We start from the raw sequence: 20,524 nt of genomic DNA on the forward strand, positions 1-20,524 counted from the left end.
TGTCCAAGATCCCGGAGGCTTTGCCCCTCCATCCAGCGTTCAAATCTTTCATCTGCGCTATGACAACTATTCACGACGGTTTACAGGGGCAAATCCAGCCTGGTTGAAAATAAGCTAGATATGTAAAACAGTCGTTTTGTTAAGTAAAAAAAAGTAAAAAGAAGTTATCGTGTATCATCAGAAGAAAGCTGGATTTGAAGGCGTCTGCGACCACCAACCATTATACCCAGGTAGGCAAAAAAAAAAAGATCAATCACCAGGGGAAAATGGTAGGCAGCGATGACGACGACGACGACGAGCTGTGGCTCCTCCAAGAGCTTGCTAAAATGCTAGAGGCGACAACTCAAGAGCACATAACACCCAAGGAGCCTCTACCACAGATATTGAGCACAGTATCCTGCCCAGCCACGTTTTTTTCAGTCAATCTACACCAGTCCTAATCCATTTCCGTTGCGATACCACTTCAGAATGGATAAAAGCTCCTACGACGCACGTTTTGTCCAGCCCTTTGACTCGACACCTCTGTCACTTTTTAAGGATGCATCGCTACGCGCTGCAAGGTAGCACTTAAGCAGTGCCTAAGCTTCCAGGTCACCCTTTGCGTTTTTGTCTGCTGCTCCATCCGTTGGTTTTAGAGCTACTGTCAGTGTTATAGGGAGCAACGGAGGACAAATCAAAATTCATCCCAGAGCTGAATTTTGAAACCCGTCGTTTAAAGCTATCCTTCCTGATGTCATTTTCTGAGTTTCTTAGCGGAATAAAGCTATTTGAGACATTATTTCCCTTTAATTATAGTTACAGCTGGTTTTAGCTTAGATCGAACACGGCCTAATTTTCAGTAGGTGATATTGCAAAATTAAATAAATCAAAGCATTGGGTTTTAACCAATAAAAATCAATTGACACGACGAGCGCTCACAAGTGCGGAGCTCTAACCACTTGAGCTACGTGTTCAAGCTTACTGGCTACCTTCGAAATTAATACAGGCTAAAACAAATAGTATGAATTATTCTTAGTCAGAATTCTCACTGCTAAAAAAACTCGTCATCTGAGTCGACTAGGCTGGATGGCCGGGACAATATCCAGCGCATTCTATCTTATATGACTGGTCTCGGGTTTGCAGCAGTTGATTGAGTCCATCGTATGTTTTATATACTGCTTTTGTATTATGAAAGTATCAACATTTGGGTGTAGGACATTTTGTAGAATATATTAAGGGTTCGCAGGGCATTTTGTAGGACGTAGTTGCTGATATATTTCGGATACAGGACGATTTTTCTACTCCATTCAATGGAAGTTTTTGATGTGATTGAGATCGGGTCGTCGAGCGACTTGGATGGTGACATTCCGTCCAACCCGCTTCATCGCCTACGGCCACATCGCTACAACGCCGTCACCGTCAAAATGAATGATGGCGAGGGCATCGAGATGTCAGACAACAAGCCTAGAACGCCGTTACCAGCATTGCCGCCGTGCAATCCAGTCACGAAGACTCCAAACATCGCGCTTCCAGGTGAGGGCTACGATACAAGGTTTGTTTGGGAGGTGTGGGCTATACTCGATCGAGCAAATACGGCAAGTCATACGAGGCATCCCTGGTGCAGTAGTGTGATTAAGAGCACATGTTCTGCGCAGCGTGGGTTTTGGAGAGCATACGGCTTTGCTCGGCAGGTGATACGGATCGACAAGTAGCCAGTACGCACAGCTTACGTGCGCTCAGCTCAACATGAAGATCCCGTCAGTATACAAGGTCTAAGCAGATAAAAAAATGCTCGTTTGGCTCGTCGCGCTGCCTGTCATGTTGCTAAGGATCCCAGTATTGTCCCCCTTGCATTGTTCGAAGAATTCGAGCTGATGCTAACGCGTGAGGCTGCGAAGAAGGACGACGCGTTAACCAAAAGGTTGTCCATGGGAGTTATCAAGACGTTCTTGACCTTCCTACGATCACGCCGCGCACCGCTAGCCTGCAGCGTATTTGCTAAGAATCAGCTGGATAGCTTCATTACAAGCTTTGAAAGGCTTCGTGACCTGAAGTTGGCTCCAAGTGCTTACGTGGCGGGCGCTTCATTCGCACGGTAACTCAAGCACCGCTTCGCTCTCCGCGTTTACGCTGACACGCGTCCTTGCCGCGTGTTCGACAGGGGGTACGACGGTGGAGAGGACCATGACTTTTATGACGAGCCGTAGGAGAACTTGCTGTTCATCGTCCGCTTTGAGCGCGTGGGCAAAGTTGCGAGTAAAAGAGCAGCGCAAAAAAAAGAAGCTAATATAGAAGCAGCTTCCCAAAACAGGCTATTTTAGTGTGATGCAACATGGAGCGTCGCCTCGACTATCCATTTGTGTAGCTGTTTGTTTTTGTGTGAAGCCTGGTGATTTGGTCGGTCTTTATGCATCGGGCTAATTATTTGCTGTTATGGATCTAGCGTGCGGCTTGATACTTATTAGCTATTTCCATCGAAAGATGAAGCTAACTACCGTATTGCTCCTGTCCTAAGCGAACGCGTTTCATCAGCGAATTTTCATTATAGCCAATAACAACAAAGTATTTGTATCATATGCTTGCTAGCTAACTTGCTGCAATGGGGAAGCTAAAAATAGACCAACTGGTGGCTGGTGTGGGAAGAATGCCGTCTTCACTATTTAAAGAGTCAGGCAATGACGCGACCTCGAATCACTGGAATAGACAGGAAAAGAGAATATATACACGCATTTCAGTCGACTACAAGCACAAACTTGAAGTCCTCAAACGTCTTGCACTGCAACCCAAGGTCGACCAGGTTATCCAAGCTCTCTATTCGAATACCACCGACGCCGGTTGGTAAAGAAAGCAGAAGCAGCTATCAAAATGGAAGAAGCAGGCAAGTTTCATTAAGGCGGTCTGCGAGGAAGGCAAATGGCACTTCGAGAACTACCGTAAGGTTGGCGCAGCAACCGTCCTCAACCGAGACAGAAGAGGACATCGTGCTGTGGGTGAGCTCTATGAGAAAGGAAGGAAGGAAGGCTTTCCGATATCAGCAAAAATGCTGGAGCTAAAGCACTCGAGGTAGCAGCAGACGAAGGTATCTCGCCTGACGTCATTAGCACGTCATACTCTTGGGGACGGCGCTTTATGCGCCGACACAAGTTTTCGATGCGTGTACGGACTCGCCAAGGGCAAACCCCACCGGAAGACGCAGCCTCAGCAAAGGCCAAGTTCCGAGGTGATATCAGAGGGGCTATTGGCGAGAGCGATATCTGGAGCGTCTTTAACGCGGACTAGACACACCGAGCATTAAGATGGTATTACTAACTGCTCTACGCTGACGTGACTGTGTCCATAGCCGTCTTCTTCGAGTATTTACCGCGGAAGACCATCACAACGAGAGGTGAGAAGACAGAAGGGTGAGGAGCAGTAAATATAAATAGCGAGTGAAGACAATGCTTCTAGCAGACTGGCATGACAACGAGATGGCACCTTTTCCTGTCTTAAAAGCTGGTGTCCCTCGTCTTCAACATATACAGGACGAGAACGACGCGATGAGAAATGGATTTGGCGTGCGATTATGAAAGGATATTTCCCGCTTCACAACGAGCACATTTGGCGTACAATTTTAAAAGGATATCTCCCGCTTCAAAACGAGCAAATTTGCCGGATATATGGCAAGCAAACCGCGCGGTGGAGCGCTGATATCCTTCTCAAGTTTCGGGATTGTCACTGTGGTCACAGAGACTACATGAATGATAAGGTTCTTTCTTGTGAAGCGATTTTTCAGATTATTGGACTCAAGAAGTCATCGATTACGCAGCATCAATTAACATTGTCCTACTCAAAGTACCATCCCAATTTTACCTACGTGTGGCAACCCGCCGACGTGGCTCGGAATCGCCCGTTCAAGCCTCGCTTGCGTAGACACTGAGTGGAGCGTCTTTGGTCCCAAATTGCTAACCATCACGTAGTGCCAATGCACGCAGGAAAAACAAGAAAATTGCAGATGTGGCTAGGACAGAGATGCAGGACGTGGCTCGAATAAAAACTCGCAAGAGAAGATTGAGAGCACGGCATTTCAGTTGGCAGCACCTAAACGCCAAGATATTACATCCTGGATCGCAGAATCGTGGAGAGAACTTAGTGCAGAGACTATAGTTAGCGGATTTGCTAAATCCGACCTTTTACCGCAGCGCTGGAATTACCGAAGAGCAGGACGAAGTTTAATATAATACATTGATACGGTACTCGACGGACTAGCAGGTCTTAGGGTTGCGGGCGGATGGACTTTGCACCCAAGAAAAGCTTATTGCCTTTTACAAAACCAATATCAGCAATTAGATATATAGGGTAAAAATGGGTTCTGGGTCCGAATCTGAAGTCCGTTTTTGCCATTTCAAAACCCTTTCCCTTCATTCTGACGTTTGAAAAGCCTCATTATTTGTTGCAGAATTATTTGCAGTTGAAAGCCTGCCATGTACAATGATTTGAGCTTCTTTATTGGCTTATCTGTGATGGAAGATGGAGATTCGCGATCATTTTGAATATATTACGATAATCTGGTCATTTATCACGATTGTTAAAAAAACTGTATATTCGTTAGAAAACATTTAAATGGCATGTTTTTGGGGTATAGACCAGCCAACGGGTCAGTCGCTGACATCGGAGTCCTTACAACTGTCATGCCCATTTTCTTCGGAATCGGATACGAGTTCGCACTCGTCCGCCAGCTGCAGGTACTTTTGCTCGAAGTATTGAGTGTGCTGATAGGCATCTGTCCAGGTATCTGAGACTACAGATGCAAATCCAGCGTCGATCTTCGAACGAAGCTCCGCCATATCGGAAGCAGGGTCGTCCGCGATGCCAACCTTTATGTTAGCCCAAATAAGCTCAATTGGCTGTAGTTCGGGGTGGTATGGCGGAGTATAATATACCAAATGGGTATGTGAAGCAGCAATTTCTGTAGCCCTGTAGATTGGTTTAGACTTGTTGGCACGAACAAGCATCATCAGCTCAGCTTTAGTGTAGCTGATGTCGTATCAAAGCTCTAATTTGATTTAAAAAAAAGCTTAACCTTTTAAACATATCAGCATAAAAGATAAAAGCGCACCCTTTTCTTCAAGTCATGCTTGAATATCGTTTTTGATAGCTCTCGAGCTAAGGGCCGAGTTTGTTTGGTTCTTGTGATAGCTCGCGCCATCCATGTGTATGCTGCAAGGACCGTATTTGTTAGCTAAATGTGCACATAGGTCCTCAAATCATCTTTCAAATTGCTCTGTATTAAAATTTCCGTGGTAGTCGTCATCGTGTTTTCGTTTTAGGTTGGATTGCCACACTTCTCTCGATTATTCTATCAGTTCTCCAACTCAGATCTCGCTGAATAGGTCTACACCCTCGCTCACCATCTTGAGCGCGGAGTTGACCTTGCTCGGGAGCTTGCGTTAGCCCGCCATGGTGCGTTACAGCTCTGTAGTGGCTTGGTTATGTAAGGGGCGACTTTGGAGACTTTCGTGATTGAATGAAATAAGTACTTTTTACCCAATAACGGAAGCGTGTGTTCATTTCTCAATTTGAGCACTGAGCAACCATGGCGAAACGTGACGCTGACAAGCAAGGCGGCGAAATGTCCCAAAGGTCTTTTGCGCTGCGCGTGGAGTACGTTTGTGTCAAATTTGACGTGTATTGTAGACTTAAAAGATTTTGGGCACGAGATATGGCTGTCGTGGATATTTGGCTCCGCCTGAGTCAGAAGCAACATAACCGTAATCCTCTCTTTGTGTTTTGCCAGCCCCAAGCACCCAAATCGTGTTTTTACCTGTTTTATTTATTGGAGTTTTGGGTATATACGAAAGAAAAACACACCTGAGTCACATTTACAGATAAGAAAAAAAACAAAAGAGAGAAAAAAGTATGTACCTGTTTGGTCGGCGCTGAATACTTTCGTAACTGGGAGCTCGCGCATCTTCTGTTGGGCGTCAGTACTGAAGTTAAGGGCGATAGTTTCAGCGTCGTCCAGTGAGACCTGTCCTTGCCGAGTGCGTGCACGAATGTTCAAGCGGTGACGCATTATAAACCCCTTTCTCCAGTGCCACAACGCCATAAATGATGAAAATATTATAGTCAGTGGAGTCTGTTTGATTTGCAGCTCAAGCACTTTGGCGCTCACGGGGACTCCATCTTTCCGCAGTGCAGTTATCTAATACGCAATTTCTTGTTTAGCGTATGAAGATAAATAGTTGCCCTTCCTTTCGACTGCACGTGCTTCAAACGAGCTTGGTTAGGTGTAGCACACTCTTTTCCAGCGACGCTCGCTCTTTGCGCCACTGATAGAGTAATTTAGCTTCAGCTATTGCGCGTGGTCATCTAGTTCACGGAAATATTTAGCTAAAGTAGCATTACCATCGTGTATCGCGAAAAAGAAAGAACCTTGAGCTTTGTCTCGTTTGTGTAGCAAGTACGGGGGTACTTTTGGGTCTTGCAAACGCAACCGCTAACAGGAGGGCAGTCTGGTGGTGGGTTTTCACGCTTCGCTGTCGTTGGTGTGCTGCTCCAACTGCGATTTTGCTACTGACAATTTTGTGGTTGTGCTAATCTGTCAGTAAGAACGAAAATATATGAGCTTTGATTGGCTACTTGGTTTTGTCAGTAAAACTATTCCGTTGGTGAAGTGTGAGTACACCTGGGACGTGCTCTCGCGTATCTTTAAGGTAACCTCCCCCCCCCCCCCGCTTTCATTTGAATCATTACGGGTTTTATTGGCATAGTAGCTCCAAATCTCTACAAAGAGCTGGTGTCTTCTGCGGCCGATGAGAGTGGCATGCGTGCATTGGTGACCTCTGACAGAGCAATACACAATGGTACAATTCGAGCTGTTGTGTATAGCACGTTTGCGAACAACATTGCAGAAGGATCCACCGCCCGTTTACACCTGACGTCCTGTCGGTTAAGCTTAACCAGTCACTAATCCCACCTGCACAACATGTTCAAGAACTTTCCATGCGCTTTGTATGCCACCGACGTCACATTTCAGCAATTCAACCGCCCCAGTGGCTCGATGGCCGAAGCGATGTCATTTTATAGCGCGAAGCGAAGATAAGCTATGCGGCTTCAAGGTAGAAGTCTCAGTTAGCCCAAAAGGTGTGGCTATAAAACTTAGCGCTCACTTGCGCGGGAACACGTCGCACATCGCGTTGCTCCGGAGCAATTAGTCCTTCCATCAGACTATTTGCCGGAAGGCTAAAGGTGACCACCGACTCGTAGACGTTGGTCCGCTTGCCGCTGACTACCCGGACGAGTGGGCGGTACTTGCGGACATAGGGTACCAAGGCCTTGCGGATCACGTCAGGTGTATTCACCTTAAGAAAGGCACAAACCTCACTCCCGACGAAAAGCGGCAGAATGAGCGTATTTCGAGCGACAGAGTACTTGTAAAAGCTAATTGGGGCGTTTGACAACACTTTGGCGTGTTTGCGCACGAAAGTTTCGCTGGAACGAGTCGATTTACGACGACATCTTTCAGATATGTGCCAGTCTAACTAGATACCAACCTCTCAGAGAGAACCATGAATCTGGGTATCGTCAATACCACAATCGACTCCTTGCTATCGGCGCAGAAATCCGCAAAAGTCGTCGCCAAACTCAAGAGCACTACCACCGCAATAAGCAGCCCCGTCATCAGATTTATTTAGACGAGCACCCAGTCCACGGCAGTCATGACTACAACGACCTCAGTGATGCGGACTCGGAGGTCGCACAGATGTCGTTGTAGGTGAGTGTGCCACTTCATAGGGAAAACTTGATATACAATGCACCTTAATGAGCGCTTTGACAAATTGTATTTAGCGAACCAGAATATTATGTTAGGATCAGGAGGTCGTCTGCTCACAGAAGATTTCAAATACGAAAATTGACATGGCTACGTTTAAAGCTCGGTCTGTTACTTTAAGTATAATGTCAGTCCTTTTTTTTATGCATTTGATGCAATTAAGATAGATGCATCTTAGCAGCAGTATTATGTACGAAGATAGCACAGCTGTACATCCTTAACCACAAGACGATCGCGCTTCTTGAAGTTCAGATTGGCGATATTTTCTCTGGCCGGGAAGAAATACTACTCTTTAACCACGCGGGATAAGCAGCACTTTTGCGTCGTCGGCAGGGATTAAAAATAATTTAGTTTGCCAGTAATAGACAAATCTACAGTACTATTCCTTTTTCTATAGTAGCCAGTATTTTTGTCAAATCTGATTCTACTGCTACTATAGTAGCCAGTAACTCAGGTTACAGCCCCGCCAGTATCGTCGAGTTACTGGAGAGGTTAATACTGAGATAGGAAGTACGAAGCTTCTGTATAGCACAGCCCAACAAGGATTAATTTGAACGGATGGGCAGTACCGGTATACCGATGCACGCACAGGTGGCGAATGGCCTCTCCAAAATGCTTATTCGTGTCGGACGGGCAGGACCGGTTTACAGATGCACGCACCGGTGGCGACTGGTCTCAGCTTCCTTCGCTACTATAGCAGTTTGTGACTGAAAAAGACACTTCCTTCGCTACTATAACTACGAAGCCAAGGTCTACGAGGTCTCCATAGTCCAGTAAATACTAACGGCTTGCATGAAATGTGCTCACGGTGCTAAGTATTGGTGTTGCAACAGCGCGAGTTGCGGCACACATGAAGGCCATAGCGTTGCTCTCAAAGGTCTGCTTTATTATTTTTAATCTTTTGGGAAACTCAATTATTTAATTGGTGTTTGTATCAAACAGTTCTGGCCTTGGCTTGGCTTAGTGCGAATACTTGAGAACGAAAATGATGAGATCGAAGTACAGTACCATGATAGTGATCGACCTGGTCAACATCTGCTCCATCGTTCAACAGAATAGAGCAAACGCAATTCTATTTGCCGATTGACGGAGTCAGACGCTGGTGTGTAGATTGTGTATTGACAATGTGAGACCCTGATAGACGTTTGTTAATGTGACCTGGGAAAATGACAGGAACTGGGGGAGCTATGTTGGCGGCGCAAGTGCAAAGCTAGTATTTACTGGACAATGGAGGACGAAGGAACGAATGCGCGGGCTGATGAGTCGTTCGCGACCAATCTGTTTGCGTGTCGTGCATCGCCTTCGTTTTTTCCGTCCGGGCAGCGTTGGGCGAAAGCGGAATCAAAGGCGTTTCGTCCGATGACATCTGACATGGTTGCAAGTTTGACCAACGAACTTACCGTTGGCGACGTTGAGAGGGATCCAGCCTGGATTGACGATTCAACGATTCTCGTAACAAGTAATGTAGGCAAAGCGATCATGACGGCGAGCACGGCTAGGCGTTTTGCGATGCGTTATAATCGATTTCGTTTCCGCTGGAAGCGCCCACTACGTCGCGAACCGCTGTCCAAAGTACTACGGCTTGTGTACGACGAAGACGCCAATCCAGAGCTGTTTGGATACTTTGTCGCTGGAGCGCCAGCTCGAGTCCTCGATAATATGAATGGAAACGTCGGATGGGGTGTGGCAAACGGTTCGTCTTGTAAATATCTCTCATTAGCTTGGGGCGACGAAGACATGCGGCGGCAGGTTGAAGCGCTGATTCAGTGTGCACGTCAAATTAAAGAAGATGTGGTAGACCTCCCGTGACTTTATCATCGTTGAACTCTTGGATTCATCTGGGGTAGCTCTCTCGGCTGATAAGTGGCCTCCTACGAGCAATTTGGAAGAAACACGGGGACTTCCCCGAATGGAGCGCGGATTCGCAAGACAAAAGTGTTGATTCCGATTAGAATTATGACGCCTCGAAATGGGAACCGTGGTGTGAGTCTAGGCAATGGGGTTTTGGGTACACCGACGAGCGTAACGTATATACAACACTCGGTCGACTTAGCCTTCGTCGTGACCGTATGGAAGGCGCAAGGTTGTACCCTTAACAGGGTGCTGCTTTTTTCTCGAGCCTTCGCGACCGCATGCCCGAAATGGAGCTTCGAGCACTTGTACGTTGGGCTATCGCGAGTCACGTCGGTAGCTCATCTGCACTGTTTCCCCTTGTCTGGTGCGAATCGAAGGTCCAGCCTTTTCAAACTGAGTCCGAACATACACACGACTAAGTGGAGACTTGAAAACCAGAACGCCACAGTAAAATAAATGCGCGGTATCTGACTTCGTTAAATTACAATAGCTCTAGGCTAGTGACGTTTATGGCCTAGATCATGATCGCCAGTGGCCCTCTTCACCTAAGCTTGGAATCTGGAACCTTAAAAAAAGTCCGAAGGGCCGCTTTTTCGCGATGACTTTTCACAATCATTATCTGGAACCTCGAATATGTGTTGTGACGGCTCGTGTATAAATAAATAAAGGTGCGACTCTTAAAAAACGTTGGATACAAATCGAGGCTATCATGCACGAGCAAGCTCTGGTAGCACTCCTGCTTCTGGAATCGATGACACCCGTCGTAGTAGGAGGGGGTCAATCTATTATGCTTCTCCAAGATTCATTTAATATGGAAATGGAGGTGATAGACACATACGCTAAGCCTGAAGATCGGGAAATCCTTGCAAAAGAGATAAGTTTACGTTGGGCAAAAATGTTGTTTTCTTCCCAAACGTTTTTCAACAGCTGGCGGCGTTTCTCCTCTAGCTCCGCAGCATGCAATTCCTTGGCCTGCGTAAGCGAAGCTTGTGAGCGCTCTTCAAGAATTTCCCGTAGTATGGCGTATTTGTTGGGCCCAGGGGTGGATAAAAATAATATCAATCCGTAATTACTGTATTATCCGGCTACAATTATTATTATTGGATCTGTCCAAAGTCAATATAATATGATATTGATCCAATAATATCAGTACAATACCGGTTTATACCAATATGTTAGAGGCAACTAGCTCTTCGCGCCAATCGTTCAAGTGATTGGCTGGCAGGCACAGACACGAGCACGAGCCGAAGCCTCACAGCACTCCCTCACTTTTCATTTGACCACGATGGCTCCGAACCGTGATATCTGCGCATTCTTCTACGAAGACAAGGGCCAAGGCGACTTCCGCTGTCAGTTTTGCGGTTCTTACCGCAAGCAGCAAACCGGTACCGGGTACTCGAACCTGATGTCCCACCTCAACCTGACGCACCCCGACTTCAACGAGACCTACAGCGCATCTGCGGCTACGGACGCCCCTCTGTCCAACTTTGGGTTCGTGTCCGAGGCGACTCAGCATCGCTATCAGTGGCTTCAGTGGGTCGTAGAGAGGCACATGCCCGTCTCCGAGGTCGACAACCACATGGACCTCACAAGGTCCATGTCGTCCTGGAAGCCCGTTTCGGCCAAGACGTTGAAGGAAGACATGAAGAAGTGCTCCGAGAGCGTTGGTGTGCTGATCGAAAGCGAGTTGGGCAAGCTGTTTGGTGTCATGTGGGATGGATGGACGCACGGTACCACGCACTACGTCGGTATCTACGGTGTTTGCTACGCAGACGGCAAGCGCCGTGAGCGACTGCTGTCGCTGTCACCGCTGGAGGACGGCAGCCAAGATGCTGAAGTGCACATCGAGATGTTCAAGCGCGTGCTGGCGCTGTATAACAAGGACATCTCTATGGTGGCTTTTCTGGTAGCCGACAGTTGCGCGACCAATCAGCGGATCGCTACGTTGTTGGAGTTGCCACTGGTTGGCTGTGCAAGTCACCGGTACAACCTTGCGGTGAATCGCTACTTAGCTGCTTATGAGCCGGAGCTCGCTGTAGTTAACAGTCTGATGGTGCAGCTACGACACATGAACAATGCTGCGGAACTATCAAAATTCACGGACCTGAAACCTGTCAAACGGAATGTTACCCGTTGGTCTTCGACATTCGCAATGGTGGACCGCTATAAGAAAATTCGAGATTCTATTCGGCAGGTTGATGCTGTTGACGAGTTCATCCCAAAAGGTGCGGCCCACAAGAAGCTTCTCGGCCTGCTAGAGCACCTCAAGAAACTCGATAGTGTCTGCAAGACACTCCAGCGCGAGGACACCAGCATGGCGGACGTGCGTGTTTTGTTTGACCAGGTTGTTGACGACTACCCAGTTATGGCGAGCCATCTGCGTCCGGCGGCGAAGATCGTCCATGCGCCGGCCTTTGAGGCAGCTTTGGTCAAGATTTGCAACAATGCGAAGCTCACTGCGTCTGAGTCGCGCGCAGTCCAGCGATTGGTGGTGAAGCCAGATGCTGCAACTGGTAAGAGGAAGGAGCGCTCGACGAGCGATTACGCCAGCGCAATTCTACGAGGGGGGAAGCAGATGCGAGCGGCTGGTGCTGCGGGTGTGAGCTTTCATGAGCTGGCAAAGGTGGTGCCGCCCACCTCGAACACAGTTGAAAGACTGTTTTCGCAGTGCAAGCTCATTCTGACGCCTCAGCGGTCATGCATGCTTTCTGCAAACTTTGAGATGTTAGCATTTCTTCGCGTGAACCGCGACATGTGGAACGCGACTTCGCTCGTCGCCAATGAGTAGGAAGACTTGGTAGTTAGAGGCCACAATATACTTATATTGGCCCCGTTATTATTATTGTACTTCATCATATTCCCGTTATTATTATGGGACTCGATGTCTTGCAGTACAATTTCGTATTGTATTGTCCGAGGCCTGGTTGGGCCCAGGGAGCCCGAAAATATAATTTATATCAATTTCAAAGGACATCGAGAAATACATAACGCGCGGCAACTTTTGAGCTCAGCAAATAAATAATTGGAGCGGGGACATTGCAAACGTAAATTATTAGTGAAATAAACTACCAAGCCTGGGTGAAGCCGCCTAAATGCAAGCATCCACGGTGGTGAAAGAAGAGAGTAGGTTTTGTTGGGGTGTTCCTGAAGTTGCAGAATGAGCTAGAATATGCGATTCGGAGAAGTCGAGGGGCTCCAAACCAACCACAAACTGTAGGTAGTTGTTGTCCGGGAAAATAAAAGCTGGGTCGTCGTACACCAACTTCGTAAATACATATTTTTCTGAAGCATTTTTTGTAAATAAATTATTGATAGAAACAATAAACAGTAATTGGCAATAAATATATTTATCGGGTTCCCTGGTTGGGCCCCTTGCGCTGATTACCTTTCCGGCCGGTGCTGTGGGGATCCTTCGCGGCGTCCGGCTCCTCTTCGCCAATCACAGTACCGCTTGATCAGTCTTGCACGTCTTGACCACGGGTTGACGATCTACATATAGAAATCCATTTGGTTTATCATAGATTCGCTGGGTACATTTGGACTACCGATACGACGGGTAGCTCTGTTAATAATAAATATAATAAAAATAATAAGTCGGTTAATCAAGTACTACTATACTGTAGTAAACAGCAAGTCATACCTGAGATCCTTCATTTCTTTACGAGGGAGATTAAACCAATTTGGCCTTCCCGTGCTTCCTCTAATTCTGTTTGCGTAGAAATCGCTAATAAAGCGGTATATCTCCAACAATTCCGCCATTTTGTCCTCGATGGCCTTCTTAGATCGCTTCGTTGTTGGTACTGCTTCCTTGTACGCATGGTAGATGCGCTCGTTGTATATTCCTGTCTTCTCATTTTTATAATTGACGTCCTTAACCACGCGTTTACTAGGGCCAGCGTTGTCTCGTCCGTCCAATTGCGCTTGTGGTCCTCGATTGCGAGAGGCAGAGCAGATCCCCTGTCATCCTGTTCTCCGTCGAGCTGTGACTCGCCGTCAGAACGTATGCTCATCCGACAAATAGGGGGGGTGAAAGTGTGGATGCCTTCGTGGATCTATTCGAAATAAAAGTTCCAAGCTCCAGGGACCAAAATAGCTCCCTCTAGCTCAGTCACTAAAGTGAGGTTATCTTCGAACTTTTACTGTCGTTTTTAGCGCAAAATCAGCTTACCGGTACGTGAAGGCGAATTTCCCTCGAACCTCGAAAATGTCACAATTTTTTCCTGATTCGAAGTTCCAAGTGGGTGGTGAAGTAAAATCACTTGTTGTATTTCAAAATTAAAACTGATTTGCTGTTTACTACGTAATAGCTATGATTTAGTGAATTTTAGGCGCGACTACCGTCTTACCCCGCATATAAGGCATATGTGCTGTAAACGAATACAACACTGCTTGTGTGTTAAATTCGTTTAGAGAGCCTATGTGTTGTACAACGAACAAATTGTTTGACTTTGAAGAATGGGTCCTGGAATCTGGCTTGTTACGCGATTGTAGCTGCGTTGTATACGGAGGTTTTGCTTGTTAATATTATGAATTCTATTATTGTTTTTTTTAAATGAGAATCGTTTGCACAAATGCATTACATGTAATCACGTGTATTATATTATGTATCCATCTACTTTCACTGCGAAATATGATCCGGAGCGAACCAAGCACAGCGTTTTCAGAGGATTATCAACCGAGTACGAGAATTTGGACACCAGCTTATTGTCCTTGTTAACAGTACTCACCTATAGCTACGTCGCTCAGCACTCATGGCTGTGTAAATTATAAAATAAGAGAATTAAAGCCAAGTAACAGCAGCAGGCAATGACTTTGGGGTTTGCTTTCCTCGCTATTCTGCACGTCATTGTCCAATATGGTTCACACTACAAGACAACATGGAGAGCGTTCAAGCCGTTATAAAGCGATCCCCAGCCGCAGGAAATGGTGATATTGCAGTTGCGCTGATTAAATCGTATTGGAAATGGTGATATTGCAGCTGCGCTGATTAAATATTATTAGTTCTGCAAGCCTATCGAGTGACTGAATATCAGGGTAAGAAACTGTCGTAGAACGTCGCTGACACTGGAGCCGGAGTGTCCACGTGGGTAAAATTTTCGCCTGTCAGTACGCTGTCTTGAAAAGGCTAGTGCATCATGAAACGTTTTTCTGCATAAGCCAACGTTAATCAAAAAGTTGTCCGCTCGCCGCTGGTTCGCTAAATTTCCTATCTCAGCCTTCGCGTAGCCCTTGTACCGAGATCCAGACGGGCACCTGACAATCCTCCATTTTGGCCACCGCTATAGATCGCGAGTAGGATGCAAGACGGCTTGCTCAGTGAGCAATGCTCACTGCTCGACACGCTATTAATCTAACTTCTCGCCCTCTTCGTCGCACGATTGCGCGATTGGTTGCTAGATGCAGCACATGAGGTCAGTTCAAGGCCGTGGGCAAGCTCCTCATCTGCGTATTTAGGCTACGCTTGTTCCTTAAAGGTTGTCTGCCTCCATTCTTGAAATGCACGCTGCTAAACCACTTTGCAATTTTCTTTGCAGGCCCAACACTCGACAACATCGACGACTGCCACCTCAACTACGGCGAAGTGTGCTTTCACTAACTGCATCAGCCCTGAGTTGACTCAAACGGACCCGAGCTCTGTATGCGACAGAAAGGCCCATCACCTGTCCTCTAATGGCTCTACCTGTACAGCCCAGGCAACATCTCCTCGCGGTGAGCTACATTGAAAGTTATATTGTTAATTGGTTACTAATTTGCTATGTGCTACTATAGTTTCTGCAGTGACGCGTGCGCTGCTGCGTGGAAGACCAAGAACCGGTCATGTATGGCGCCCCCTGGTAGCGAACAGCTTGCCGGTGCTCACCCTTCACGAACAAGTCGATGAAGTTCTAAACAAGTGGCTGAAGCTCATTGTGCAGTGGGTCCGCGTTGCCGTCGACCAGGACTTCACCCGACTGCTCCTCGTACGACGTCAGAATAGAGTGCACTGGTTTCTACAAGGTCTCTGCAAGCATGGGGGCGTCTGCAAGTGGTTTCGTGAAACGGGCTCACCGCTGTTTCTGTCCGTCGTTGCACTTGCTCGGGTTTGGCTCGGACGGAGTCAGTCAAACGCGTACTAGGAGCGCGTAGTTCGACTGGGGCCTTCGTTATGAACTCCCTTCGCCCCTGAATGGGCAACCGCCGTGCTGAGATGCAGTGCTCATGAAGCAGAACAGGAGTAAGATCCGTCGGACGGAAGTGGCGATGCAAGGGTCTGATAGTGTGGACCACACACTATCTGCTCACTAGCCAGTAATAGTACTTTTAGTACAATCACTATTAATAAGAAGGATTGAGCTGATTAACTGTTACTTCCAGTAATTTGCATTGTTTTACTGGAAAGTTACTGGCATTAACTTGGAGGAAAATATCGTCGGACTTTAAAAGTCTATGATTCTCAGTCTCGCCTTAAAAATTGCTCTCTAAATACACATCGGTTGCCATGTGAGGTCGCTCGCCCTTCCTACGACCCCGTTGTCTACACGCAATTTGGTGGATCGGTTGAATTGCATAGGTCAACGCTCAGCAGATTCAAGTAGAGGCAGCTCACGGAGGGAGTGACAAGTGAAGGATTTTACTCACAGAGCTCTTTGTTTACTGTAGCTCGTCTTCGAGGTAGCTGTACTCAAAGGTGAACTCCGTCTTAATCCGTTGGCACCAGCCAGTCTCGTAGTCGAAGTAGACGAAGGTGCCTTGTTCGTAGTCCTCGCCTGTGGCCTGTGGCTCTTCATGTCGCTTAAACCACGTCTTGTACTTCTTGTGGTAGCCCCACGTCCGTCGCTTCAGTTCGCGTGCTGCCAGATACTGCTGATACGAGCCTTGCTGGTAGTAGAAGATGAAGAACAACGTATCTACGTCCAGTTTCTCAAAGATCGGAGCACTCGAGAACAACGTGGACGGCGTGGCCGGGAACGACGCCGGCGTCGGGTACAGATTGCGAGGAACGTAGCGGTTGGCCTTCTCCGAGTCGCGGCTCTCAGGGACGAAGTGAAAGCTCTCGTCGATCATTCGCAGCACCTGTTTCTGCTCTTCCGTGAGCTGTGGCGACTCCTCCAACGGTCGAAGTTTCGCTGCTGGTGTAGGTGTCGGCGCTGTAGATACTGCAGGTACCGGGGCAGATACAGAGACAGGGACTGAGGTATTGGCAGTGGGAGACGGGGCAGGCACTGGCGGTGGCAACGACGCGTTAGATGGCGCCGGTGACGGAGCTGGAACTGGCGGTTTAGCTGCTGCAGGCGACGCAGACGACGACGACGAGCTGGTGCCTACTGCTTGTCCCTTACTGACAGTCGGAGACGGCGTACGTTGAGGTGTGGGTGGTGATACCTTACGTGCTGGTGTGCCGACTGCAGGAGAGGAAGGAACCGGCGTTGGCGTCTTGCTGGAGCTCTTCTCTGAGGACGATGAGCCGCTCTTTGCACGCTGTGGAGTCGTACGTCCCTTGCCGATCTTAAGGTCGTCTGTCTTGATGCCGTTAGACGGTGACGTATCACTCTTGGTTGTGCTGCTAGAGCGACTAGGAGTCGACGACTTGAGATCGATAGGCTTGACAGCACCCGCACGGCCGATTCCTGTAATCACAGACGACGTGACACTCTTGCGAGGCGTCTTCCCACGTCCACTGGAGGTTGTAGCAGCAGCAGACGTCGTAGCGGCTGAACTGGTGTCGTCAATACCCACGTCTTGCTCCGTAGGGAGAGCCACTTGTGCTGCAGCTCCGAGCGTGTCGAGGTCCAGCGTCTCGTAGATGTCGTCGTCTCCGTACGTGTCCATAAAGTCTGGCTCCTGATTGGCTTCGAGATAGTAGTCGACGTCCTCCTTTAGCTCATCTACCTGTTCAGGCTCAAGTGCCGCATTATCCAACAGCCGATTGATCTGTTCGAGCTTGAGAATGTGCCACTTGTGCCTGGACAGAAGCTTCTCCTTCTCCTCGATCTCAGCCTTGTTGCGATTCCGGCCTTTGGCTGAGTGGAGACGCTCCACGTCGCTCTCGAGCGCCTCGATCTGCACGTTGAACTGGTTAAGGCAGTCCTGGATCCACGCGTGGGACTGCTGTCGCGCCTGCTGCTCCGGGTCCAAGCGTTCGACTTGTGCCAAGCCTTCCTTACTGTACGCCTTGGTCTTGGTCTCTTTCTCGCATACTTTAAACTCCTCCATCTTCTGCTCAATGAGCTTTCGTGTATCCACTAACGGCCGCTTGTCCTTGATGTCCGAGTTGTTAATCCACGTCTTGATCTGGTCTCGGAAGCGCTGCAGCTTCTTAATCTCCTTCTTCAGATCCGCCTCATGCTTCTCCTTCTGGTTCTGCGCAGTGGCTGCATACACCTTGTCCCAGATCTCGTTGAACACGTCCACGCCCTCGCTCACCTTCTTGAGCGTGCGGTCGATCTCGCTCAGGAGCTTGCGTTGGCCCGCCATAGTGCGTTACAGTCCTGGGCTTTGGTCGTAAAGGGGGCGACTCTGGAGACTTTTCGTGATTGGATGAAATTAGTACTTTTTACCCAATAATGGAACAGTGAGTCCATTTCTCAATTTGAGCACAGAGCAGCCATGGCGAACGTAATGCTGACGAGCGAGGCGGCGAAGGACCCCAACAAGCCTTTTGCGCTGCGCGTGGAGGACGTTTGTGCCAAGTTTGACGTGCGCTCTAGACTCTAGACGATTTCGGGCGCGAGATATGGCCGACTGACGACGCGATTGCCCTTACAGGAACTCGTTTCGGAATGCCTGACGCTCGTGCAGTCCGAGGAGCAGTTCCCGTATGTTGGCTGGCACAAGAAGCTCACTGATGTTGCTATCGAGTGCTAATAGCTACTTCTTCATGCTACTACAGTGAAGGCGAGGGCCAAGCGGGTGTGGAGGACGAGGTGGTCAAGAAGCTCGAGCAGTTCAACTCGGTGTGCGACGAGCTGTACAAGGAGATAGTACGACGCCTGCTGCAATTGTGAGACGTGCGATGGAAAGACTAATGCTGTTTATATTCGTCAGCTCCGACGAAAGGAAAAGCTGCTGTATCTAATGGAGAAGAGCCCAAAGAACGTGGATCTGCATCGACAGATCCAGACAGCAGGCAATTTAGCTCAAGTAGTGGGCGACTTTCGCCACTTCCTAGAGACTGGCAAAGACGCGACGCAACAGCAACCCAATGAGTAATTTTACACAATGAAAAGAGGCCGTCGAAAGCGGGTCTCAAACTGTATTTTCGAGCTAGCCGAGTAGAGTCGATCGGAAGCGAAAATGGAAGCTATACCTATCTCGGATGCAGCCTCAGATGTCTCCGAATGGTAGTGAAGGTGTCGTGGTCGTCTCACTGGTTCGCGTGTCTGCTGGAGTTGTATCTGTAGTCGACGCAGGAACAAGCGCCGGAGTGAGATCGGCATCGACGCCATGATATGACTCGTCCGCGACTTCAAAGTAGGGCATGGCTGCGCCAGAAAGCATATGCGGCTCCAGCACTGTCTTGGGCCATGGTCCATCCTCGACAGTATTAGACCGAAGCAGCAGTTCAAGTATCGAACTATCGCTTGGAGGGCAATGCACTATCGGCGGAGGAATATGCGGCATGTGCTGCTGCTTGACGATGAGTTCGTTCTGTAACATGTTTATAACAGTTAAATGTTAATTCATGTCAAGAAGATAGGACTCATCATAACCAACCTGCTTTTTGACGAGTTGGCTCAAGTGATGAAGCTGAGTCGCCAGTCCATCAATCTTCCGACTCAATCTCTCTTCCAGCACGGCCAAATCTGCAGTAGGACAAGTTCGTCACATAACGCAGTTATCTAACGGATGCTTAACTAACCTCGTTTCAGCAATTTGGGAGGAGGCTCTTTCGTACGCGTAGACGAGTCCGAGTTGTACGAACTCGGATGTTTCCGCTTGGACAGGACGCAAATCGCATTCGTAAAGACTGGCGTGAGGTCTGCAACGTTGGCGGTACATTGCTCTTGGTCCACCTCGATCCGCAGCTTGAATCTTTGACCATCTTTTCGACGACTCACTTTCTCGAGCCGAAACTGCACCAATGCCTTGCGTGTTGTCTTTCGAATCACTACCGAGTCGTAGTCGTTGCCCACGAAGCGGAAGATTTCTTGATCCGTGTCATCTACACGCTTTCCAGACTCGAAAAAGAGCAAGATACGTAATGGGATGTCGATGAAGTCATTATCAGGGGTGCGAGCAGGGTCCCCGTGCTCGTTAAACTCCACCAGTGTCACCTCCACTTCAAGTGCATTGGCCTTCCCGCCTTCGTCTTTGTAGAACTCGGACGCAGGCTGCTTGGTGATGACCAATCGACGTGTCCACTTCTGCCGCTTGGACTGGAAACCAGACACACGTAGAGCTACCGTCTCTGGCGTTGACGTCGTGCAGTTCGTCACGGTTGTTGACGATGGAGTTGACATTCGACCCTGAGTAGAAGGCGTTGGGCCTAGAAGATTCGGAGGTGGAGCCAATGGCCAGCCGACGATCGCCGCTGCATCCGCTGGATGGCTGTTCACTGCCAGGAGATCCGGTAGCTGAAAGGACGGCTCTGGTGGCGGCTCGTTCTTCAGCACTGTGGTCCTCGGAGCGGCGGCAGTGATGTGCATCTCCATGCAGAGCAGGTTGCAAAGTGAAGTGAAGCAAGTAAGACATCGGCCGCTTTTCCCCATCAAAAAGAGATGTCGTCACTGGTTGGGACGAGCGGCGACGAGGCAACTGAGACCTCGCGGCTAGACGGGAAGCGACTGCCAACGCTCGCACGTCAAAAGCCCATCAAACCTCACTGACGATGGAGAACAACCTGCCACTCGAGCTTCAACTGGCAGGAGGCAACAACAATAATGCAATCAAAAACAAAATCAC

General features: G+C 48.4%; 5 protein-coding genes across 5 annotated transcripts; 2 read left to right on the forward strand and 3 right to left on the reverse strand.

Annotated features, from left to right (window-relative positions):
- Window positions 1–4,613: 4,613 nt before the first annotated feature.
- On the reverse strand, window positions 4,614–4,970 carry PITG_08583 (uncharacterized protein; the record flags this gene model as incomplete). The annotated part of the gene is made up of 1 exon (XM_002903898.1): window positions 4,614–4,970. The coding sequence occupies one exon, from the start codon at window positions 4,968–4,970 to the stop codon at window positions 4,614–4,616; it is 357 nt and encodes a 118-aa protein (XP_002903944.1).
- Window positions 4,971–10,352: 5,382 nt separating this feature from the next.
- PITG_22855 (uncharacterized protein) lies at window positions 10,353–10,712 on the forward strand (the record flags this gene model as incomplete). Its single annotated transcript, XM_002903899.1, has 1 exon — window positions 10,353–10,712. The coding sequence occupies one exon, from the start codon at window positions 10,353–10,355 to the stop codon at window positions 10,710–10,712; it is 360 nt and encodes a 119-aa protein (XP_002903945.1).
- A 5,544-nt stretch (window positions 10,713–16,256) lies between these two features.
- Window positions 16,257–18,121, reverse strand: PITG_08584 (uncharacterized protein; the record flags this gene model as incomplete). The annotated part of the gene is made up of 1 exon (XM_002903900.1): window positions 16,257–18,121. One exon carries the CDS (start codon window positions 18,095–18,097, stop codon window positions 16,274–16,276), a length of 1,824 nt encoding a protein of 607 aa, XP_002903946.1.
- A 100-nt stretch (window positions 18,122–18,221) lies between these two features.
- On the forward strand, window positions 18,222–19,028 carry PITG_08585 (uncharacterized protein; the record flags this gene model as incomplete). The annotated part of the gene is made up of 4 exons (XM_002903901.1): window positions 18,222–18,319; window positions 18,389–18,438; window positions 18,513–18,603; window positions 18,668–19,028. The coding sequence occupies 4 exons, from the start codon at window positions 18,230–18,232 to the stop codon at window positions 18,830–18,832; spliced, it is 396 nt and encodes a 131-aa protein (XP_002903947.1).
- PITG_08586 (uncharacterized protein) lies at window positions 18,947–20,268 on the reverse strand (the record flags this gene model as incomplete). Its single annotated transcript, XM_002903902.1, has 3 exons — window positions 18,947–19,246; window positions 19,337–19,425; window positions 19,482–20,268. 3 exons carry the CDS (start codon window positions 20,266–20,268, stop codon window positions 18,947–18,949), a joined length of 1,176 nt encoding a protein of 391 aa, XP_002903948.1.
- Window positions 20,269–20,524: the final 256 nt, after the last annotated feature.

Source organism: Phytophthora infestans, genomic scaffold (genome assembly GCF_000142945.1).
Source record: "Phytophthora infestans T30-4 supercont1.13 genomic scaffold, whole genome shotgun sequence".
In the NCBI taxonomy this organism is placed as follows: Eukaryota; Oomycota; class Peronosporomycetes; order Peronosporales; family Peronosporaceae; genus Phytophthora; species Phytophthora infestans.